At 34.4% G+C, this 26,027-nt stretch overlaps 1 protein-coding gene across 14 annotated transcripts in view; it reads left to right on the top strand.

Moving 5' to 3' along the window:
• TRDN (triadin) overlaps positions 1–26,027 on the top strand; it is a 243,920-nt gene that overhangs the window by 26,401 nt on the left and 191,492 nt on the right. For 13 of the 14 annotated variants that reach the window (XM_084285079.1, XM_084285081.1, XM_084285076.1 and 10 more), the window contains exons 2-5: positions 10,051–10,260; positions 17,357–17,398; positions 24,358–24,495; positions 25,270–25,296. In XM_084285079.1, the coding sequence (XP_084141205.1) occupies positions 10,056–10,260; positions 17,357–17,398; positions 24,358–24,495; positions 25,270–25,296 (412 nt within the window). In that variant the 5' untranslated portion in view covers positions 10,051–10,055. The remainder of the gene's footprint in view (positions 1–10,050; positions 10,261–17,356; positions 17,399–24,357; positions 24,496–25,269; positions 25,297–26,027) is intronic. The other variant, XM_084285082.1, reaches the window with a different exon arrangement.

Raw genomic sequence — 26,027 nt, 5'->3', positions numbered from 1 at the left:
CTCTCCCAGAGAGAACAACCTGAAATACAGTTTTCTAGTAAATTGACAATTACAGATGTGATATATCAGTGACATAGACAATTGCCTTGCTACTAGCACTGATTCTGGTTTTCACTTTTTGTCAGATGTGGAATTTTGTCTCTGCGTTTTTTAGCAAAACCTTCTATAAATTTGTATATATTTTATTACATATCTCTTAGTATAGAAATGTATGTATTCTTGTTGGCTAAAAATGCCTTTTTCTTCTCCATCTGGTAACAGAGCTAGAATCAGGTCTCTTGAGTATAACATGCATAACTGTATTCAAACTATAACTATGCAGTGTTCTCCATATTTGAGTGCTGTAATGATTGGATAGCTCCATATGAAAGGTTTGGCGAATGTACAATGTGAGACAGTGCTTGCACTATAGAATTTATAATTTAGTTCAGTTGGAAATGACTGTCAACTACGTAATCATTTCAGGGCTAACCAAAAATTAAAGCACTGAAGGCAGTATCCAAATGCCTCTTGAACACTGACAGGCATGGGGCATCAACCAAATCTCAAGGAAGCCTGTTCAAGTATTTGACCACCCTCATATTACTGACTTTTTCCCTAATGCCCAGTCTGACCCTCCCCTGGTGCAGCTTTGTGCCGTTCCCTCATGTCCTGCCATCAGTGACCAGGGAGCAGAGGTTGGCACCTCCCTCCCCACTTCCCCTGCTCAGGGAGTTGCAGAGAGCAACGAGGTCACCTCTCAGCCTCCTCCAGAGCAGACAACCCAAGTGCCCTCAGCCCCTCCTCATGGGACATGCTTTCCAGCCCTATTACCAGCTTTGTTGCCCTCCTCTGGATGCTTTCAAGGACAATCACATCCTTTTTGTATTGCGGAACCCAGAACTACATGCAATACTTAAGGTAGAACCCTAAATATAGGAAGAAAATCACCCCTACCTATAAGTTGTGGAGAATATGTTGAATTATTGCTAGAATTATTTTCATCTTCAGAAGCTGTAGATACCGATCTGTTAAGATATATAGAATCAGTTCCAACTCCAGTGTCAGGCTAGCTTAGAATACAGGAAATCAAGCAAATCATTTTACTAATCATTCCTAGACACACATATTTGAGAGATAATGGTAGTTTCACCAGGGGAAACACAGATCTGGAATTTTCTTTACAGAGTTCCTTTATATCAGTATAGTTGCTAGGACTGAAGACAAAGGTATTTGTAAGCTTCTATTTATCCTAGTGACTTTAAATATTTATTATGACCATCATTATTTTACAGATGGGAATAGTTTTTTGTGGTCGTTGTTTTTTGTTGTTTGTTTTGTTTTGTTTTGTTTTTCCATAAAAAATAAATGTTTTTCTCTAGTCCCTTATGAAGGCTTCAGGGCTGTATAGAGTTGAGTATCCAAAAACAAATAACAAAGGAAATGCATGCAGCGCTCTGGCTTCAGAAGGTTTCATGCTATTTAAAGATAAATGGCAACCATTTTCTTTCAACCTTCATTTTGACATTTTAAAAGATAAGATGTACCTCTCAGCTTATATCAACTCACGAGTATGTCTGAATATCCCTTTGGCATCTCTTTCAGAAATGTCAGATGCCTAAGATGAATAGGAAGGTAAAAATTATTTTCACAGTTTTACAGCAACAATTTGTTTCCAAAGAAGGGAAGGTGTTACTACAGATCAATAAAATAATAATAATAATAATAATAATAATAATAATAATCAGACATGGATAGGTGCTGATAGCTTAGCATCACATGCTCACAATTCAGTTACACTCTTGTCTTATCTGCATAATGAAAAGGTGAAAATGAAACATTATTTTTGAACAAATCTCTGCATTTCTAAAAGCAAATGTAAAAGACAGGTCAAACTGACAAGACATTTCAAATAGATGTAAATGTCCAACTCACAAATCATGGTCTTCTGCCTTTTGGAAAGGGAGCAGCTTGATGTCCTTTTGCCATCGATGGCTGCTGCTTTAACGTGCAGTAAATGGAGCTTTTCTTGTTTGGTATGATCAACTGTACTTCCTGCAGTCTTGATTTTATAGGAGTAATTTATTCTGTGTTGATTATTGTTAACCCCAGTGGTCTCCTAAGTTCTCAAGAAATCACTACACAAACTGATATAGCTGTAAGTAAAACAATTTGTAAAATTTCCCAATAAAACCTGATGTATTTTAAATGTGGACCTTAGGGCTTTCCTTCCTTTCCTTTTCTTTCTAAAGTCATTTCAGGTGTGAATTGTTGTAGAGAGGCTCACATTAGACAGTCATATAAGACTTTCTGCAGGCTCAGAAACAGAGAAGTTTAACTGCTAACTAACTGCTAATCCCTTCTGTGTTTTTTATACCTGAATAATAACCAGAATAATATAAAAGCTCTTTGAAATACACATTCACACAGGAAAAAAATACATACAGATAGAAGATTAGGTCATATCAGCATAATGTTCTTTATAAGCAATTTCAGAACGAAGTGAAAATATTTTTTACAGTTCATTGAAAAGGTATATGAAATAAAATTTCCTCCACTTAATTCGAAGTATCAACCAGTGCTCTGCTGTACTATGAAATTTATATGTGCAAAGAAAGATGAAATTTTGGATCCAAAATCACTGAAGTTCACTTTTTCAAGTGATTTAGGAGTTGTTTCATATGTATTTTCCATGGGATGTGAGCTCCTAAATCCTGTAAAGATATCTGCTGATCCAGCTGGGCTCTCTGAAGACAAAGGTCATAATTACATCAGCTAGATGATCAGAGTTAACTTATTTTACTGTTGACTGTATTTTAAAGTACAATGTAGTGGGGGCTGATTATCACTGGTTTCCACTTCCTCTCCCTGGACCTCTTAAATTGTTTCAAGAAGTCTGCACAAATAGGTAAAATTCCTCTTCTCCATGTCTAATTTGTACTGTACATACTGTGCTTCATACCTCAGCCTATTCCAGAAAAAGCAACAGCTAATATTATTATTGCTTCAATGAGATTCAATGGTCCATCCCATAAAAAAAAGATACCACCTATCACAGCTGTTCATAAACATCGCCTTTTGGGAAGTTACGAGGGGTGCTCTTTGGTAAGACTGGATCTTCCCGTCAGAGTCAATGTATGGGGCAAAAAGCCCTTTTTTCAGTTACACATTATTCCTTAGCACAGTTTTCTGAAGATTTTTTTTTTTTTCCTGCTACACTTGTAGGAAGTTGCATTTTCTGACTGTAGAAGATTTCCCTACTGTCCCATTCCATACTCTTTTTTCCCAGTCAAAAAACATTTAATAGCTACTACTTTGATTTCTCCCCCTGATGTGAAGGGCTCTTGCAGAGGTGATGCCCAGGCTGCCCTCCTTGCTTACAGCAATGGTCTTTATAAAAGAGTGTGTTTGTTTGTTTTTGATTTGTTTTGTTGTGCTTTGGTTTGTTTCTTCAGTTGTTTGTTTGTTGTTGTTTGTTTATTTGTTTTTGTCTTTTTCACCATGCCTTTGCCCAGTCCCTGTCATAATGTGACTGTATGCCATTGGAAAGGTATCTTCTGTTCATACAGTTATAGAGGTTTTGTCTATTACTAGTTAAACAATTAGTTTATTCAGAGAATCTTTGTTTTTGCTTTTGTTTTTGCTTTTTCCATATAGGATGTGGTAGTGTACTGTATCCTAAGAAAGAGTCATTAATACAATACCAATATATATATATCACAACTTAGAATATAAATTAATAACCTCTAATTTTCACCTGAGATTATTTATAATCAATGTTATTAATAGTAGCATTATTTACTTATACTGTACAAAGCACACATTTTCTTTGAACTAGATAATGAAATTACTTGATAGGATGTGTCTTTTATTCTACAAACTTCTTATTTAAATTGGTGTGATCAAAATATTTGTGTTCATAATTTCTTGGAGAATGAATGGAAAAGATTAACTGAATGTACTTCTTTAGATTATCAGATGCTCTCTATTGATCAAAAATAAAACCAACAGATATAACAACAGAAAAGGAAATTAAAAGAGTACACAGCATCATATGTAATTATAAGTATTTTTTTCTGAATTCAGTTGTGCAGTTAATTTTCATGCTCCATCCTCTCTCTATTCCATGATCTAAATAATAGATCCATAATCTATTTATTTCGTCATGTAGAATTGGTTACTGCATAATATCCAACCCTATTTTCCACATTTCATCAAAGAATATATAATTATAATTATCAGTCACCAATAAATCTGCAAATGCTCCCTCACAGGCAGTCCAGTTACAGCTTTCTAAGCCTTGTAGTGGCTGGAAAGACACTAACTTTTATGTTTGAATAGTTTTCCAGAGGTTTTGTTGTGATACTTCTGTATGTTGCTTCCTTACAGTTATTCCAGCTGTATTCTTTCATTCACACATTAGGACATAATAAGGAACAGAAAAAAAAGGTATAACTGAAAGTCAGATTCTCAAGAGATTTATGCTGCAGCTCTTTCTATATATATTTTTTCCTACATTTGTCACATTTCTGCTTATTGGCTTGCAAAAGCTCCTTCACATTCAGAAGACCTACACTAGGTGTCTGCCACCTATCTCTGGGTCGAACTGTAGCTGTCTGCCCTACTCACAAAGCCTGTTGCCAATAATGATTAGAGAGGAGCTTTCAAAGACAAACTGAATGTGCCTGTTTAAGATCTTTCTCTGTTTCCATCGACCTATCAGTGGTAAGAAGAGTCTTGCCCTCATATTATCATGTTCATCCAATAGGGAACATGATACATATTAGTGGATCTAAGCACGTCTCCAAACAATTGTCAATTGAAGGGTACCAGGACTGCAGATACAACACAGTAAGTGGTCTTAAATCCATTGTAATCACCTGCTTTACCAGCAAAGGTATTAGATAAGTGGAGGCTGACAAAATGTTGCATGTGGAGGAAAGCAAAATCACAGAATCATTCAGGCTGGAAAAGACTACCAAGATCATCCAGTCCAACTTTTAACCTAGTACTAAAGTCCAACACTAAACCATCCTATGTTCTACGTCTACACATTTATTGAATACCTCCAGGGATGGTGATTCAACCAGTTCCTTGGGCACCTTATTCCAGTGCCACACAACCCTTTCAGTAAAGATATTTATCCAGGTGCTCTCACTTCCTGCCTTTCTGTTTCCTGTGCACCACCAAGTAGTCATTGCAGGTAATGGTGAGCCTGGCCACTAGCAAGATGAAGCTCTGGAAGCCAACCTTGCTGTTGTGGCACTAGTCCAGGTCCTTCATGATCTTGTCCAGCACCAGAACTCCTTCTCTCTCAACACCCACAGGTCCTCCTTGCTCAGGTGGTTCTTGTCCCCTGCATAATTGTGGAAGGTGAAATCAGGGTCTCCATGGTGTGCTCCATCATGGCTGCTTGGGGAGGGGACGGCGTGGAACAGGGCAGTGGCAGTATGGAGCAGGACAGTAGGGCAGTGCTTTGCCCAGCTGGTCTCCTCTTGCTCTTTCTCGTAGCTGTTCTGCACTTACTCATCATGCAGTATCTGCATCTTTTGGCCTCTGGTGATAGTGTTGTAGATTTCTGTGCAAATAATGAGGTGAAGGCTCTCTGTTGAGATGTTTATGATTGGTTCTGAGGGTCTCTCTTCCTTCTGCTCAGCATTTTGTTCCGAAATGAATGTATAAAGGAGGCAAAAGGTATGAGTCCAATGTAGAGTTTCCAGCTCCTCGTGCTGGCAAAGTGACTATATACGTATGATGGGGCAAAAGATTTCTAGGCAAAAGTTATCAGACTGCTTCAGTGAATAATATTGTTACTTTTTTTTTTTTTTTTTTCAAGCTTCTAATGATTAACCACAGCAGAAATTTTATTTATTTATTTATTTATTTATTTATTTGGTTGGTTCTTTTTTTGTGGTGAAAAGCATTTTCCCTGCATGGGAAAAGATTGGTAGATTGGTTACTGTGAGAGCCGCAGAGGTCTGTGGACTCAGTAAAGGTATTATGCTGGGCCTGAAAAATGAAGAAGATTATTGTATATCCATTGCACAGTCCTTCATTGAAGAGTCCTAATCCCTTGTCCTCTTGTCCCAGCAGCACCTCCCTTTCCATAGACTGAGACACAAGAGTGGTGAATTGATAAGGTCATCAGGTTAAAGCCCAAGGCTCAAGATGGTGCTTAACATACAGTGTCGATTTATACAGTCATTCTTTCTCTACTCTGCTCTTTTAATTAGTATTTAAATATTCCCAGTAAAGTGGAATAGGTCAAACAGGAGCCATCAATGACCTGAATCCAGAATACTCTATAGCCTATTTATTAGAGTGTTCATCTGGGAAGTAGAACAGACCAGTCAAAATCTACCATTTCTCTCATTTAGAGCAGCTTGCACTGAGGTTTCTCTCGTCCCATCTGAATTGTCCTATCAACAAAAGTATTATTTAATAGGGAATAATCTCTTTTTTCCTAGTAGCGTGACTAGCCCTCTGCTTCTAATACACCCATCCTTAAAACAACATTTCACATTAAGTATTTTGACTTTTTTTTTTTTAATCTGTTGTTGGCAGGATAAAGTCTGTAGTGCATAAAACAACTAGGAAATAACTTAAATACAGAACATAACTATTTTACGTTTGAATGAGTCTATATAGAATAGGGGTGTTTTTTTGTTGGTGCTGTTTTTTGTTGTTTTGTTTGTTTGTTTTCTTTTTTTCTTTTTCTGCTGGGATAGTGGGAAGTCTATCTATTGAATTGTAAAATCAAGTGCCCATCCTTAACCATGTACTTCTATGCCTATTATACCTTAAGAAGACATCAGTGCATTGATACAAAGGGTATTTTATTTATGCTGACAGAACTACAAGCTTACTCCAGACTTTGAAAGTTTCACAGTATTCTCGTCAACATTTTCACCAGTTTTCAAAGTTTATTTATACCTATAAAATCTTATGGGTTTTCAGATTGTATCCTAATTGACAACTCTGAAACCAGAGTGGTAGTAAGAATGTCTGAATTTTAACCGTTTGGAATTTAGCAAATTAATCCAAAAAAAATGTTGATAAAGGTGATCTGTTGATAAAATCTTATATGTTGATAAAGGTGACATTTGTGACCTGATGGGGTACTTTTACGTACATGAGAAATTGTGATGTGGAGTCAGAGGTATATATCCCTAGAGATATTTTTTAATGAAATTTATATATAACTTTTTGAAGTTCCTAACATCATTGAAAATCAATAGCAATCACAACCCAAAGTGCTCATGAATCTCCTGATCCACTGCAACATTCACCTAAGTATACTAAACTGACTTGGATTCTGGTTGGCTGTAATGCAGACAGTAAAATCTGTCTTGGGAGAGAAAAGATGTGTTAAATGGGTGGGAAAGATATCTGGAATCTTAACCTGTTGCTGAATGACCACTCTCAAGTGATAGGCTCCATCATGTGATTTCAAAACAGCCAAGGCAGCAAATACACTCATCTTTCTCTTTCCCTCAATATTTTTTGCTTGATTTGCAGGCAGATTTGGATGATTAGTGTTTCACTCTCACTTTAATGACCATAACTGATTTTCTTGTATAGTACACTGTTTTCAAGGGAAAATCTGACCCGGCTACACTGACAGCCAAGAATGTGCAAGAGATAACCTTCCATTGTACTTCAGCTTTGTCTCTGCAGCATTGCTTGGATTGAAAAAAATGTAAGAAACATTTTTCTTCACCAGGGAAACCATACAGGACCCTTAATTTGAAAAGATATGTACTAAATAAGAAGGAACTATTTTTACATTGCAGCAGTCCTAGGAATATGATCCTTTCAATGGTAAATATCTGTATATATACATGTATATGTCTATATGCACACAGATAGTTTTAATTGATTTTATTATAACTTGCAAATATCTGTCATTGTATGTCATTTCAGATATGCTGTGATACTAACCAGATTTGTCAAGATGAGACAGTACTTTCTATTGCCTCTCATACATTATAAACCTTGAGTGATATCCCTAAGGGAAAAAAAGCATGATGTGTCATTTATGACCTGCTGTATGCACAAATTACTTACATTTTGTATGCAGTAGAATAACAAAATGCTATTGATTTGGAATTAGACTTTTGTAAGCTGAACTTTATTTCTAGCTGTCACTTGGCATGTTTTCTCTCCTGCTGTGAAATGTTTGATCCAAAATTTATATTTGGAGAAATGGAAGCAGTGATAATTTTAAACTATATTAAAAAAAAAAAAAAAAGTACAAATTGTATCCCAGTAGATAGACATTATTTACAAGCAGAATAAATATTCTATAAATAAGATTAGATTTAGAGAATCTTGTTCTGCTTATACAACATTGCTGTTTAGCAGAGCAGCTTTCCAAGGCTTGAAGCAAGGCACTGATTAGTGTCAAGATGCTTGAGCAGAAGCAGGTTTAAAAGATAGAGATAAGGGAAACAAACAAAAATGCAAAGTACTACATAAAAAACAACATATTTTTATACATAAAAATATATATTTTATATACAAATATAAAAATATTTATAAATTTTATATATAGAGAATATATAAGAATAAATGCATCCTTTATTTCTTCAAAAATATCAATATAATGATTCTCAAGTAGAGGCTACATACATCTTGTGATGGCAACCATCTGAAAGTCTTTAGCTTTATTAATCTTTAGCTTTTTTAGTCTTTAGCTCTAGTGGTAGTTTCTAAATGATTATTTGCCGTTTCTATGTGAAAGGCTAAGTTTATTTATCTTTCTATAGTGCAGCTCTGTCACTTTCCTTACCTTCATCGTCCTAGAAAATTATCAGTTTTACAGGTTGTATCAATTGTGACCAGAGATATGTGATGTCAAGGTGAGAAGCAAAGTTATGAGAAAACCAGGCGTCACCTGATTCCTTGAAAGTTTAGATCTTTGCATGTGCAAGTGTCCCTGAAATCACTGATACTCATTAATGAGAGTTAGTAACAAATTAACTCATCTAGACCAGGAATATATGTAGCATACCTTTGAATATTTTAACAGTAGGTTACAAGCAGATTTGTAACCTAAGCTTGTGGAGATTTCATGCTCTTTGACTTGTGTTATCTGTGGAGTTATGAATATTTCTTACTATTGTTGTTGCATATTCTGGAAAAGAAGTACCAACCAAGATTTTTTAGCATACCATTATCTTTTATGAGGAGGTGTGATATGAAAACATTTCAAATGTTGGCAGGTTTCAGTAACCATGATTATGTTTTGTGTGCAGAAATGACTTTTCTTAATATCTCAAGAAGTATATTAAGTCACTGCTGTTAACCGTCCTTTAAACAGTTAATGTGTATCAACAGTTTACTTAGCTAATGTTAGTACTCCCCCTCCTACCACCTTTCTAGGTCCAAACCTATGCTTTCTGGAATTAAGTCTTCTTTGGCTTTGTAACTGTTGCTTTTATGGAGATTATTTAATTAAGTGAAAAATGTTATGCAGAAAGATTTTTAAAATCAGCTATAAGCCTCTTCAAAAAGCATAATGATACTTAAATATACTTGTACAAAATCACAATACAAATCACCTGTGTTTCTGTTGGATGAAATGGGGTATAAACATTCTCATTGCCATCCATATACGTCCTTGACAACAGAATTCCAGCCAAACCTTGGGTTGCTTAAATACATTAACTCCATTACATTCCATGAAAGTACACTTAATCACATCACCTAAGAATCTGGCCTACAGCCCGTAACAAGACAATCATTTGGAGAGTAATGATATTTTATACTTTCATCAATCACTCTCCTAGGTATGTTGTTATTTGTGGCAGACTAAAAAATGTCTCATAATAATCAGAAAGGCCAGTCATGGCTATTCCACAGAATTTGCTCCCAAATTAGCTTTACTAATTGTGGCCCTGCTATAGGAAAATTTCCTTCCAGAAAGCATGAGTCTCTCTTTAATAATGCAATATTTACATTTATTTTAAATGTTCTGAGTATGGATGAATTTCAATGTATCAGTCATACTCTTGATTTTTGGGCTCCAAATGTTACATTTTATTTCTTCTGATTTCACTGTTTGCCTAGGACGTATGTCTATGACCACAACAATAATAGATGGTAAGAACGGATCTGTTCCCTCATCATCCATGAAAGTGGGCAAGAAATCGGTTACAGAAGACCTAGTGACAACATTCAGCTCACCAGCAGCATGGCTTCTTGTTGTCGCTCTGATTGTTACCTGGTCAGCAGTAGCTATTGTAATGTTTGACTTGGTGGATTACAAAGCCTTTGCAGGTAAAACTCAATATATTCTGTTTGACATCTTGTATATTACAATTTAAAAATTTATTAAGGAGTGTGTATTATATAAATATGCATTTCTCTTGCCTTCTTGGAGTCAGCACAGTGTTTCTGCCGAGTTTACCAAGAGAGGAGATATTGTGAGAAATGTCAGAACATATTAGTTTATACGTCATACATCTTTATAATTTAAATCATTTTGCAGCACTTCCTTATCCTGGAAAACGCATATGTCAACAACAATATGATATGTATATGAGCATGCATGGTCAGATAGATTTCTGTTTTGCAATTTCTATATAAAACTATTTCAAAACTAATAACATGAATTACTAATTTACATTTTCTGAAATATATTTTAAAATCTCTCATAGTTTCCTTGAGCATCCTGATACCTGCTTACACCATTCAATCACAAACCATATGCAAAAGATCATTTATAAACATGTTAACCCTAAATTCATCTTCAAAAAACAAAAGTACCAAGGACTAGATCCTTAACATTAGCTAAGTCACATCCATATCTTCAGTAAGGTAATAATTCAGTCCAGTTTAAACTGATCAAACTCAATATACAAGCTCAAGTGTTGGTGTATATATTATTTTTTGAGGGCAACGCATACGTGTGTGGTACAGGGACTGTGATTCCAGTTGAGAAGGGGGAAGAAAAGAATGGTGAATAAAAGTGATCTCATCACTAGTTGATTTTTATTCCTTGTAGCTGGCAATAATATATAATAGAAAACAAACTAACTACCTGCGTTTTTAAAGGGGGAGTAGTGTTCAGTAAGTAAGCCACTTTGGAAGCAAAACTTTAGTGAGGTAAGTGTGCTGAACCGACTGGGAAATGTGTAAGCAAAACAGGAAATAAATGATTAGGGTCCTTTTCTTTCTTAAAGAACAGACTAAAAGTTATCCCATCTGTCACTATAATTAACTAGGAATTGAAATTCGTACTTCCGACTTTTAATTCAAAACAAATATTGACGTTTTAAAGTTAATTTCCTGGAATTTACTGATAAATCCATAGATTTTTGTCCTGCTATATATCAATATTGACCTCAAGATTTACTGAAAAAGCTTTTGATGCAGAAAGCTTAAAAGAAGCCTACCAATCTTGGATTAATAGATGACACAGAAGATTGAAAAATAGACAAAATATATGGAAAACCTCTTTTATTTATTTATTTATTTATTTACTTGTACTTCTCATCTGCCGTTGTTTTCAGAAGGAAGTCACTTGAATGTGCAAAACAGAACCCTCCTCTTGAGCCACCTTTCCAAAACAGGCATCAGATTTTAATATGGGCACCATACATAACGCAACAAAGTAGATGTAAACCAAGAGAGAGAAGCCACCATATTCTGTTCATAACTTTCCATATTAACTTTCCATATTAACTATCAATCAATCAGTCAATCAATCATATTGTCAATATGTTTTTTTTAGTAAGCAGTCAGGAACCAGGGTATAATTCAGACAAAACTCCTAAACTAAGTAATTCCTAGATTGTCTGTCAGCTCATGCATGCTCTGTATACTACTCAGGGTAATCTTAAGCAATGAGAATCTGTATTCTTATTGAAAACTGAAGGAAACTTTCTAAGCAGATGGAAATCTGATTCATGTTGTATTGGTTAAATGCACTTAAGTCCCAAAGGTGTTGATGGAAACTGACATTTTCAGACCAGGCTATAGACATAAAATAAGGTAGAATTTAATCTGCAGAGAGAGTTCATATTTTGTGGAGATATCTGAAAGATGATACTTTAGTATTTTCATGGGCTCATTTCTTTTTCTTCCCAAAGATATTTCTGTTCCTAAGTGATTAATTAAGCCAGCATTTAAATCAGCTCTTAGTGGTGAAATGTTAAGAGAAGGAACTACTGTGATACTTGCAACCTAGATTTATTAGACTGCTTTCAGTTTTTACAGCAATATAACAGTGGCTACATACATGTAACTCTTATCATTGCCCCTGGAATTCGGTTTCTGACTTCCTACTCAGTCCAGTTTTTCCAGGTGAAACCTACTGATTCATAAAAAAACTCTATGGGAATAGCTGAACATTTCACATAGGAGCACCTGGCTGGGATTATTGATATTAAAATGATTTTCACCCATTGATAGTTTGGTCTTTGCCTCCTATTTTCCTTTTTTGAAGCTGTACTGTACAGAGGAGAATTTGGAGCATATTTTAAAGTGACTTCTTAAATCTAAAACCCAGTGGTAGATTTTCTCAGGTTTGACAGTGTTCCTTGAACAACCTACACAAAAAAAAAAAAAAAAAAAAAAAAAAGAGTATAGTTTTTTTTCAAGACTCTCTTTACTTTATTTCTTTACTTGATGTTCCATGAAGTTCAACTTTAGAAATTATACATAGTATATGAATGAGGAAAGCTAAGAGATGAGAACTTTGTTAGTCTAAAGAAGAAACTGAGAAGTATCCTGAGAACAGCCTGAAGATTTTCAAAAGGTAGTTACAAAGATGGCAGGTGACAAAAAGTTATGAAGGTTATTTTCTTGTAGCATCAGGTGATATATCAAGGGCCAATGGCCTGAAATTACACCGTGGGAGTTTTATGTTGAACACTGGGGAAAAAAATGTCTTTGCTGGGAGGGTGGTGCAACACTGAAACAGATTGCTCAGAGAGACTTGACTAGATGGTCATGGCCATGGCTGGATCCAGAGTTGACAACAGTCCCTTGCTGAGAGTGACTGCACCAGAGGAGCTTCAGAGGTGCCTCTGATCAACATTTATGTCATTGCATGTTTTGCATATTTTTGTGAAAACCTCTGTTAGAATTGAATAAGATATTTAGAAGGCACCTAGCCAGAGATTTGTGGACACACAAAGATGGAGTAGAATCTTCTATCCTCACATATGGGAGTGAATCTGTCGAGCTTTGTAGTCAAGATTTCACTCACTCATTAGTATAATTAATCTTGTGGATTTTAGCATATATGTTTCACAGTAATTTGTAGCAGGATGACTTAAAAGTATACTGTGCACATCTGCAGAGCCAGTTCTTTGCCAGGTTTGGAAGAAGCAAGGACCTAAGCTAGGAGAGCTGTGGGAGGGCTGGGTAAATTGTCACACACTTACACACTGGGGCTGGCTCTAACGTACTGACTCCCACTGGAGACTGTTGTTATGTTTCTGTTCCAGAAATGCCATCTCTCTAGTAAAGTCACTAGTAATTACTACACTGCATAAGATCTGACTGTAGCAGAAAACAGTAGTGGGTAAACATAATAAAACAGGCTAGAAACCATGTGGCTGAGGCCACATGGTGGCCTCAATAGGAACAATACATAGAATTGTTCCTCCTGATTCTGCTACAGAACTGCTAGCCTCTGGCAGATAAAGGATCTGTAACCCACGAAATTATGATTTTACCCAGATATACCCTGAGATTACACATTGTTATTTGTGGAGCTAAGTAAAATCACACAAAATTGACCTCAGCAAAGAAGGACGTATTTTAAATTTTAACTCAAGCACTGTTTTCTTATTTGAATAATTAACATTTTTGCTCTCATTATTTCAATAGAAAATAGTTCCAAAATACATATAGTATTAGCATATGTATTATAGCTGTTATGTGCCCTTTTAATTTATCAGCATAAGCTTCATATTGACTCTATGATTAGAGAGTGCCAATACAGAGATTTTGCTTGGTTTCATATTCCTTTAAAAGTAAACTATTGAGTTTTGGAATTTAGACAATTTAAACAAAATTATTGTCCTCCATGTAACTAAATGAAAATTACTTGCTTGCTTTCATTCTAAAATTCTAAATAAGACGTGGTAAATCACTTTTAGGGAGGCCCTCTCTATTCACTGTCTGAAGAGGAGTCTTTAGAAATGAGGAAGAGTAACACATCTTCTAGATGAACTTAGGTGACATGAAGCTCCTCTTACATAAAGATCATAAGATATATTTTACATAATTTTATACATTGAGAACCTAATTATCATAAATTCTATAATATTCTGTACTATTCAAGAGGTACAGAATATGATACAAAATATTGCAGGGAGGACCTTGCATTATGGAATGTACACGCAAAACTGTGCATCGTTGGTGGCTATGGGTAAGAAAGTTTGTTCAGATGTTAGAACATCTGAGTATTTGCAATCAAGTTTGGAAGTGAAATTTGAGGGAAGCACGAGCCAAGAATTATATCAGTGTTGAAAGATTTGTCCCTGTTCTGTCTACCCAGAAGAAGGAAAATATTTTTTTCAGTGTTTTACTTTGGTGTGTTATATTCATTCCTTTGAGGAGAAAATTAAAGTTTGTATTCCTATCATGTTACAACTATAAACATATTTGAAATATTTCTAATACAGTATGAAGGTGACTTGTATTACAAAAACCTGAGATAAGACACTATGAATCTTATGCTGTATACGATGTGTGTCAGTATGCACTAAGTAGCATACAACACTGGAAGATCTTTTATACATTCTCAGTATTTTCAGAAAAGCAAAAAGATTAATTCTGGTTTGATATGTGCTTTGCAACAGTTTGTTTTTACTGCCATCCGGAGTACTAAAAAAAAATGCACTTGGTTAATTGGCTTCATAATTCATGAATGTATTTCATGCATTTCTTATACACATAACTGGATTATATATTTTAATTGGTACACATAACTAAATAATTTAAGATTATTTTAGTCCTAAAGATTGATTGCCCAGGAATCCACATTTGCTAATGGGCTAATAAAGTGTTCAGAATTCCCTACCATCTCTGTGACCAATTACAGCTAATTAACACCACCCTAATTTCAGCTCCAGAGTGTTCAATATTCAGGGTAAATTGATAGTGAGTTTACCAGTCACCTAAAAGCCAGAGTAAATCAAACCAAATAAAATCTCACCAAATCTATGAAAGTCCAAACTATCCAGAAAATTATCTAAGTGAAAATACAGAATACATATAAAATGTAGCCAGCTTGCCCTCTTCTTGTGGCTACTTTCATAAAAGAAAAAAGATCAGGCTCATTGTGGTGGATAATTTATTGTGCTCAACCACAGATAGGCTTTTTAGAGACCCACAGCACAGGCAGATCTTTGTGGAGGTAAAGCATGCCAGTGATGGGAATGGAGGCATGGAACTCCCAACTCCACAGGAAGCTGCAGGGATCCTAGTAATATGTTCTTATTAATGTTCTCCCTTCCCTTCCCTTCCCTTCCCTTCCCTTCCCTTCCCTTCCCTTCCCTTCCCTTCCCTTCCCTTCCCTTCCCTTCCCTTCCCTTCCCTTCCCTTCCCTTCCCTTCCCTTCCCTTCCCTTCCCTTCCCTTCCCTTCCCTTCCCTTCCCTTCCCTTCCCTTCCCTTCCCTTCCCTTCCCTTCCCTTCCCTTCCCTTCCCTTCCCTTCCCTTCCCTTCCCTTCCCTTCCCTTCCCTTCCCTTTTTAATTTAATATCAAAATATCTGAACAAATTGTTATGAGCTTTCCTGCATCAGCTTCTGACTAACACAGTCTGAAGTCATCATTTCCCTGTCTCAGCTTATGGCTCCTTCTGTTACTGACTTATACCCACAGAAAGCTTTTGGATGGCCTTGGGTAGCGAGAATGATACACCTACTTTTTTTTTTTTTTTTTTTTTTTTTTCCAGTAGAGGAAAACAAACGAACAAAAAATTAAGAACCTGCTTTTCATATTAACATCTGTATTTTGGAGAAAAAAGATTGAAGAAAATAATGAACATTACTGTAAGCAACTTGTACTGTGTAATTGGCACACAAACATTTATTTTCCCAGTCTCCTGCATGATAAAACTGTAAGCTGCAAATCCTGTTTAAGCCACATTAAATTCAGTAAATTACCAATATCCTACTATTATTTTTTTATATTATATTATCGAGATAAATGTTACCAGGAACATATACATCCATTTTTCTTCTGCAATTTTATCCTGCTGTAGTCATCCTGTTGTGCTTATGTTCACTGGTAACTGATAAACTGGTAACTGGTAACTGGTAATTGATAAAATCACTTCTATATTTGCAAAACCCCATACAAGTCTCCCATGGAATATAGGAGTGGAGTGTTAAAAGAAAAAATAAAGTTGTTGGTCTCTGCTGTGCTCACCTTGGAACTGACCAAAATAATGATATAGTCTTTTAAAAGACAATTTTTACTGTATGTACAGGTCTCAGTCCAGAGCATGAGTAAACATCTTATACATTGAAAAGTTCTTAATGACATTCTTAATTGAATTATAAGGGATTTTTGAAAATGTACACACCTAAAACACACAAAACATTTTTAACTGTCTTCTAAAACCACTTAAAGGGCTTTAAACTGAATCCCAGAAGAAGGGCTGCCCAGATGACAGCCTATTTCTCATTTACGACCTTGCAGAAAATCTTACAGCTGAGTTAAAAATATTATTGTTATTATTATTAATAATAATAAATAAAAGTTATAAAATTATTTTTTACTGGAAAGATTGACATCCTATGGAATTCTACAGCTCTACAAGTACTACATTCATCCCACATAGTCTAGCCTACACAAGTTGAAAATAAGTAACTTCAGAAACGTGCTTGATGAATAGGGAAGGATCTAAGAACAGAAATAAGGCTTGCATGCTTACAAGTGTTCCATGGAAAATGAAATACAAACTAAATTTCTAGCCTGGAGTCTTACCGGTGAAATTTCTAATTTTAAACAAGCAATAGAGTAATTCTTTCATTGAAAATTGTGGTAATGTAACTTTTTGGTTATTTGCTGTTGAAGAAATACATATCCTCAACTAGAATAAATTATATGTACTATATACTCATTTCAGCAATAGAATATGTAACTTTTGAAAATACCTGTGCATTTAACTATTTTTATATTGCTCTGATTCATACAGTATTATTGCACATCTGTAGAGTATTGTTTATCTTTCTAATGAACTCCAGTTTCTGCTTCATAACAGCAGATCCTCAGAGATAAAATAACTCCATGACCCTTCATAACTGATACCTTTAGTTGGGTGACAGCTGAGAATGTTCATGATTGCTAATGGTGTTTCTTCCTTTTTTTATTGGCCTTTCTTGGGTTCATCCTGTTGTCATCTGCTATAGCCACCTATTCACAACATTGCGATGATCCCTGTTTACCATCTGGTAAAGACACTCTGCCTGCAGTGTTCTGAATATGTGTGTGCATGTGCGCTCTGCTTGCCAGAGCTAACAAAGCATGGGCATGAGCAGAGTGCCAGGATGTGGCAGCACTGCTTCTCTGCTAACACCCAGATCTGCAATGTTAATTACAATAGCCACCTCCTCACTTTCACTTCCTGGTTGAGACAGGTCTGTCAGCTAGAAGAAACCTGCAGTCAGTAGGTTCCCTATATTCCCAGGAATTAAACAGAGATATTAATTGCATCCTGATAAATGTCTTTTTAAATACCATTGGACAATTATTTAACAGCGCTGCTTTCTAAATCTGAAGTTAAGATCTGTATTCTCAGTTAGAGAATTGAAACCTTAGAATGAGCCAAAAATAAAGCTTTAAATTATTTTAGATGAAATGTAGATGAAGATGAAACATATGAAATGTAGATTTAGATGAAACAGCCAGCTGTTTCAAGAACCACCACCTCATTAGGGTTTGATCCATCAAATCAGAAGATTTTCAGCTGATATCAAACCACGTCACATAAATTGCAAAAAAGCTTATGCTAAAACAATGTCCCTGTATACATATGCCTGTATGTCCATATCAAAAGTACCTGTAATGTCTTGATACTTTATGAAATATTGTGAATTTCTTCCTAAATTTTGGAAATTTTACTTATAGTCTATATATTTTTTTGCATTCATATTACATATAAGTATATTCTACTTATAACTTATTTGCTCATATTTGGGGTAAAATGCATTTATCCAGCTTCAGGTGAAGTTTTCTCTGTGGACCTGACCTCAATGTAATTCACTAGGACTGATGTTAGAAAGAGCCAGAGAAACAAAAAAATATATACTACAGAATGTAGTCTTCATATTTACATTTAAATACTTATAAAATAAAATTTTCTGGGAAATATTGAGGTTGAGTTTTCTTTGGAATTGTTTTTATACTGGTGAAATTCCGTGATACCCACCAGTGTCTATCATGCTGCAAGCATGACAAAAGAGCTAGTCTATGAAATATACACTTAAGCTGAATAAATTGGAATATTAATAATGAAAGACTTTATGTATATTTAGTTTTATATGTTAGATACCACTCTTCAGATGACCACAGAGTAGACCACTAATAATAACAGTGAAAAACCTTAAAAATGTATAAACTTTCAATTTTAAACAAATTCTCTATATTCTCTCTATAATGTTGTAGTACAATAGGATATGTTTTATTATGAAGAATTAGTTAGGCTTTTGCATTTTATCAAAAATGACAGAAATTCTCTGTCTTTATCAGCTGTACCTTGTCAGTAACAATAAATTAAATTATATCTCATAGATCAATCCTTACACCAGATAATCACCATCATTTGTAATTTAATTGCATTCAATTCATTGGAGTCAAAATATGTAATTGATGAAAATCTAAAAATTATTAAGTCATTCACTGAAATTCATTAAAAAAAAAAAAAAAACACTTTAAAATAGATTGAACTCTGACTATATATTTAACTATTTGACAAGCAAAAAAGATTGATGGGTGACCACATTCCTGGCAGGATTATTAAGACTGAAATGACGACTGAAGTGATTTGCACAGATAAATCAATTAGCCACTTTTTTTTACACACTTCATAGGAATAAATGACAGAGACCATGAAACATAACCAGATTTGCTTGAGGTGTTACAGCAAATCATAATGTGATTAATCAATTTCTGTTTTGAAAAGCCACAGTTACAGAGCTTATTATTAGTCTCAATTTAATAAATAAGTAAATAAATAATAAACAAATAAAGTTTTCCTTAAATTGAAAAAAATAATAATAAATTTTACTCAAGTTGAAATTACGTTATCACTTTATGAAAACCATTTCTTGCCCAAAAAATGTACCTAATATACCTAATGTTGACAGAAGGACTTTGGAAGTCTGTTGTTGATTAATTTCAAAGAACTGAGGTGAGATATCACTTAACTTTAAAGGTACAATATCTATTTCCAGATAAACTGGGGTAGAAATTGTGAGTCAGAATGGGAGAAATAAGATGGCTGGAATTTGTGTACTCATATTTACTCAGAAATAGTGTTTCTGTACCAGTAATGCTGCAGAACTAAAACAGATTATAGCAATTTTGATGGAACAAGCATGAAAGCCAGTTTCAAAAATACATGGGGAATTTTCAGAAATACTTAGGACTTACAGCACATCCAAAATGATTTTTAAGTTATTTTAATATTATCTGTGTATGCTTAGTAAAGAAAATCCAAAGAGTGTTCCAATTTTTCTTGCAGATATATAAAACAGTTGACAACATTCTGGAAATGTTATTTGTGTATTCCTATGATAAAACGTAATATATGAAATCCTTGAATTTGACTGGGATTCATACTCCATCAGCTGTAATTCTTCCAAGTTTAAGAACTCATCAAAAGTTCTGGCAATTTTAAATTCTGAAGGTCCCACTGGGAAAGAAAAAAAAGATAAAATAAAATATTATCATTATAATTGAAGTAAAAATCCAGCACAAGTACAGCTGAACATCTACTGAACTGAAAAACATCCTTTATATTACATCATGTAATAAAAGGCATAACAAAATAAAATGTTATAGCAACTCATTATTGGTGGTGCCCATGCTCTTTTGGAATGCAAGTAATTTATTGAGATAAATACTTGTATTGATCTGGAATTGATTGTGAATGTAGAATTAGAGATCTCAGTGTACAGTGACAAGAAGGATTTAAATGTGAAACAAGTAACACTGAGAGGATCCATGTCATATACTTTATTATCTAAAAATATGGTCTCATGTCCATGGTAATTTTTCAGTCTTCCTTTTTAGCCAATGGATACAGATAGATAACTTTGGAAATTAATTCATATCACCCTGAAAAAGGCTTTCTGCATTGGATTTTGAGGGAGTCTAGAAGTCACCAGGGATTCAACATGATTCAACACCTGGCTTTCAATAGATGATCTAAATTTAAGCTGTGATTAAATGAAACAACATACTGCCAACAAAAGGCATTTAGTATTAATTACATGTTTCATCCCCTAGCGTAACCTGTTGAGTAGCCATTTGCTTCCCTTCCTCTCCTTCCTCCATTCACAATCAATATTTAGTATTTTTCTACTACATTACCAAAGAGTCCCTGCTTACCAGTTCAGCAAAAGGTAGAACTTCACATCCTGTGAGGTACTGAGAAGTACTTCAGGCCTGAGAACTATTGTGTCTTCACATGGCCTCTTTACAGTTTATATTCAAGATTCTGTACCTGCTGTTGCCAGCACTCCTGGCACAACAGATATGACATAAAATACACAATACATGACATGTATTGTAGATTATAATTACAGACTATAGCTATAGATTAGTTACAAATTATATATTATGTACTATATATATTACATATATAATATGTAATATTATATTATATATTAATGCATACAAATTATATATTATGTATTATATTATGTATATTACATATTATATATATTATATATAAAATATATAATTATATATATTATATATTATATAATGTATGTTAGCAAGAGAAGTGCATTTTCGGTTTAATTTATAAATAAATTTAATTTATAAATAATTTGTATTCTAAAGTCTGACAATAAATCAAAAGCCCAACAGAGACAGTTAATCCAATTTGAATATGTTGAATACAAAACTCGTTTAATCAAAAAAAAATCATTGCATTATACCCTTACTAGACATCTGCAAATAAGAAATAATATATATATATTACATGAAAATATCAAGCTCAAACTTCGTAATGAAAATTTGTATTCTATCAGTTACGTTACAAGAATATGAAAATCCTCTGAAAATGGAAAAATGCATCTTTCTTTGCATGTTTGTGAGACAAGTGGCATCTTTCTCTCTGCTTGTTTCCCCGAAGATGCTTTATTTCCTTTGTTTAATGTGTGTTTTGTCTCGGTAAAAAACAATGTGCTATTGTCAAGGTTGCAGGGAGAGCTAGAAGCATGGATTTGATCGGTAATTCTTTCCACTTCAGGATTATCTGGTGTGGTATTATTAAGCACTTCAGGATGAATTATTACCATTAGCATAGTTTTTTTTTGTTTGTTTGTTTTGTTTGTTTGTTTGTTTGTTTTTGGTTTGTCTGTTTGTTTGTTTTTAAAGGAAATATTTAACAAAAGTTAAATGGAAATCCATGCACAAGTTGACATCTTTCTAGGTCTGTGTCACTTGAATCACACTGCAAATGGATCTCATGGTATCTGTATACAAAATTTAATTTTGCAAATACCACTGAAGTGTCATCTACACAGCCCCAAGCCGATTTTTTTTGAACTTTCTATTTTAAACAGGATTTGCAACTTGGACCTGTTAGTGTAGGTGTTCCTGGAGAATTTTGCCTTTGGACACTTACAATTTCTAATCCCTTTTCACAGTTTTCTATGAAGATGTTATGAATTAAAGACCGGAATATGATGTTGAGGGCTCTGGTTCATCAGCAAAGATGGCTTGCCTTGGGGTGGTTATAGTAATTTCCTCTGCTCTTGATCTTGCTCTTCTCCAAGCAATTTCCATGCCTGCCTGGAGGGACAATTCTCCTACCTGTGAAGCAGTTTGTGAACTGCTTATTTATGGCGCCAAATATTAAAATACACTGACATTTTTGTTTATTTTACAGCTGTAGTCCCTGCAGCTGTAAAAGCCAATGGCTGTAAAAGCAACTGAGCCATCCCTAAGCAATCAATGGGCACAGGGTGGGTAGATAACGAGCAGAAACTAGGGCAGCTGTCCAAAGTTAAACTATCCCTGCTTGTGAATCAAAACGTCATTTTTATCCTAAGCCAGCCCCACTGGCCATGCAAATTCAGTGATTTTGCATACACTTCTTAGCATCTCTAGATTAGAGTAAATGCAAATTACATCAGGTGTTGGGTTGTAGATTTACTTTTATTGCCTGATATAGGCATTAGTTCTCCTGGTAAGCAATAGAAAAGGTCATTTGTGGCAAAACAACTGAAAAAATAAAATCCCTGTGTAAGGCCAATGCAAATAAATAAATGTCTTCTGAGAAGCAAAGTCAATACTCTTTGGTATGCTACTCAGAAACTTTCTGATTTTTTTAATCTGTTACAAACACAGTAGCATACAACAGTACACTAAATGAAGACTTCACGAATATTTCCTTACAATGTTGTCATTCCATCATTGCGCATGATTAACTTATTTGTTGTGCCCAATTGTTCAGTAACATATATACAAATATATATATATAAAATATAATTTTCAGAAGGAAAAAATATATTAACCTATTTATTCAATCTATTTTATTAACAAACAGATCCAAAATAAAATTCAGTCTGGTCTTTTATGTTTCAAATTAGTTAATTACAAATAAAAGGAAATATTTAGTGGTATATTTATATTTAAAATGAAGTTAAAATTGAACATTTTATTACAGCACTTCTTTAGAAAATAACTGTTCATACTTCTGCTATCAAAGAAGTTGCTTCAAGCCTGTACTTTGCCTGTCTTTGTAACCTGCAAGTTCATGCGAGACTACTTCTGATCTCTGCTAAGATTTGGCTTGTGAGTCAGAACTCTGCAGCCAGAACTAGTTTTGAAGACACGTGCACTTTAATTTCTTATTAAAATACTTGCACATGAAGATAGTGGTAAACAGAGAGATAGTTTCTATCTCGATCCTGTTAAATTCAGTGTATATATTTGTATTGAAACTACTAGAAGTAAATAGGTCAATGACAAATAAGATTTGTGATCTACCTTTGATTTTCTAAATTTGTGGGCGACCTTCACATACATAAGGCAATCATTCAGTCTGATATATCAATTACAATGGACAGTGACATAAACTGATTGACAATTACCTCTCCTCCTATACAGTATTTGCCACAGATTTTTTAAAAAATAAAAATAAATAAAAGTTTGGTGGATGGAAAGGGTGGACAAAATATCCTGTCAGAGACTAGAAATTTCATCTGAAATACTATGTCAATATAAACAGGATAGAGAGAAATTTTGGTGAAATCACATCTGGAGATGCTTTTAAGAGAATCCTTTTATTACTTACTGGTGGTTTCTTTCTTTGAAGTGTGGATATGTAGGGAGCAGGGGCCTTGCTTCCATTGCAGGTCTCAGCAAGTAATTGTTGACATTGGGAAGATGGAGCACATGGAATTGCGCAGCTTTCTTGTTTGCCAACCTACTTGCCCACAGGAGCAGTAAGAAAATTAGTTAAATATACAGATGTGTACAAGCATATGTGAATGAAGCTCCAGAATAGTTCTAAAAGAAGAAGCATAAACGTGTGTATGTATTTAAGTATAGTTGCCTGTGTGCCATAATTTGTGTTTCACAACCCCTTTCATTTTGGACTTGGGTTTGTTTTGGCCCAAATGTACATAGCTTTCTTCTTCCCATCCTTTACATGTTCTCTGTATGTGTCCACACAGTTGAAGCAGGCCTCAGCAATTTCCTCATCCAGGACTAGTGTAAAACAGAGGTCTTGAGGTGATGTGATGTGAGGTGTGGGACACCCACATCTGTCAATACTAAATAAAAATTGGAGGCAGGGGACATAGGCCAGCAAAGTAAACTGGGCTGAAAAGAAGAGATTACCTAAAAGAATAAATATTATGTGAAATCAAATCTATATTTATTTTTATCCTAACCAAGCCTCAAAAGAAGAGACAGAACTTGAAGAGCAGTATCAGACCAAATTGTCCACTGGGTCATGAATCACTCTGCTAAGGGCAGTAGGAATACAGTTTATACCAGTCTTGCACAGAAAGGAGAGCTGTCCTCAAACCCTTGAATAATAAAAATTAATATTCACAATCTTTGTTTGTATTAGAGGAGGTAATATAATTAGTCCTGTGTAAAATGAAGATTTAATCACCAAATGAGTATGTTTTTCGAACTTTTTCTTCTTTTTAAACTCTGCACTCAGGAAGATCTGTTAACAAGCTCAGCACAGAACCACTGAGAATCATTCATGAGACGCTGGAAGAATCCACTGATTGGCTTTATGGCTTTATTTCTTTATTGTCTGACATCATATGGAGTGATGATGATGACACTGATGAAGGTATTCTTAATGTAGAGATTTTTGTAACTGCTCTAACTGTTGTTTTACGTGCTTTATGTTGGCTTACTCAATTTTTAACCTCACAGTCAAGAAGGTCAAACAAAAACAAAAGTAAATGTTGTTGCTAATAAAGCATCTACTGGCTATTACAATCAGTAAATTGGTCTCCTTGTTAGCTTTCATCTCATGTTTAATATACCATTACACAAAAGCTGTCAGAATTAAATATTACCATATCATAAAAAGTAGGTGCACATGAACTCCCTGCCTATTGTGCGCTGTAGCCAATAGCTGCACACTCACCATTATTGCCCAGACTAAATCCTTGAAATTCAAATCAAGGGCTCATAGTTCCACTGAAATTGTCCCTTTTGTCTTGAATTTCACTGAAAGTGTTGCTAGTACAATCTTGCTAACCTGCATATTCATTTTATAATTTGGAGTTAAAAATGAATCACTGGGCTTTTTCTTAAAACAAGGATATGTGCATAAATCCAAGCAAATTGCAAATGTGTTTTTATTCAGAAGCAAAAAATACAGATTTGGGTGTTTCCTTGGTCCCTCCTTTGCATTGAATATATCTGTCCTAGAAATCCTCTATGGTAAAAAAGGATTTCTGAAAATCTCAGAACAGGGTGATTGCCTTTCAGCATATAAAGAATAAAATGCATTAAATAAAAAAATTAAAAAAAAAAAAAAAGCATGAGAAATAGTATATTGTTTTGCTTTGTTTTATTATATCTTTTATCTGATTTTTTTTTCCTCATGGTTTAGGTGAAGTGGAACCTTCCCTGAAAAAAGGTTGGTCAGTTGCTTTATTATATAGGACAACAAATATTTTTACAATATATTTTATGAATAAACTATAGTCTGTTCTATAGGTTATGTCATTATTCACGTCAGTCTACTAACCAAGTATATTGTGCTTTACAAATTTTCATAAATAAGAAACTCATAATACTTGCTGAAATGTTTGCTTTCTGCAATAATTCATTTTATTATTATGCAAAAAGCTGAAAAAAAAATGTTTATAACAAGCTCACAGAATTACTGAAATAATATTATTTGTAACATTGCCCTGTATATGGAACTCTTATTAATGCTAGTATGAGTTACACATATGCCTGCATAGAAATAGTATTTAGAAGTAATCACATAGAAAGAATACTTATCGAGAAATAATGACAAGGTGCTGTAAAAGCATTTTATGTTGTGTCAATACTGAACCCTAAAATAAGGACTACCTCAGAATCTTCTGAAAAAAAAATAAATAATAATACTTAGTTAACATTGAATTTTTGCAACAGACAAGAATGAAACAAGTAGGACTTATAATATAAATCTTTCCAGATTAAGATTGTCATGCTGCAATATAAAACTTAAATTCAACTTCTATTAAATCAAAATGTATTAGAAGGCTTGTGATATTGGTGATAGGATGTAAAGCTTTTCAAAACGAAGGCTTTTTTTTTTTTTTTTTTTGCTACAAATTGAGCACAGGTTGATAATAACAAGTTGTGTTACCATACCTG

Source organism: Netta rufina, assembly GCF_964035555.1.
Source record: "Netta rufina genome assembly, chromosome: 3".
Classification (NCBI taxonomy): domain Eukaryota; kingdom Metazoa; phylum Chordata; class Aves; order Anseriformes; family Anatidae; genus Netta; species Netta rufina.
Note: the sequence above shows the minus strand (reverse complement) of the source record. Positions and strands in the feature narration are given on the sequence as shown.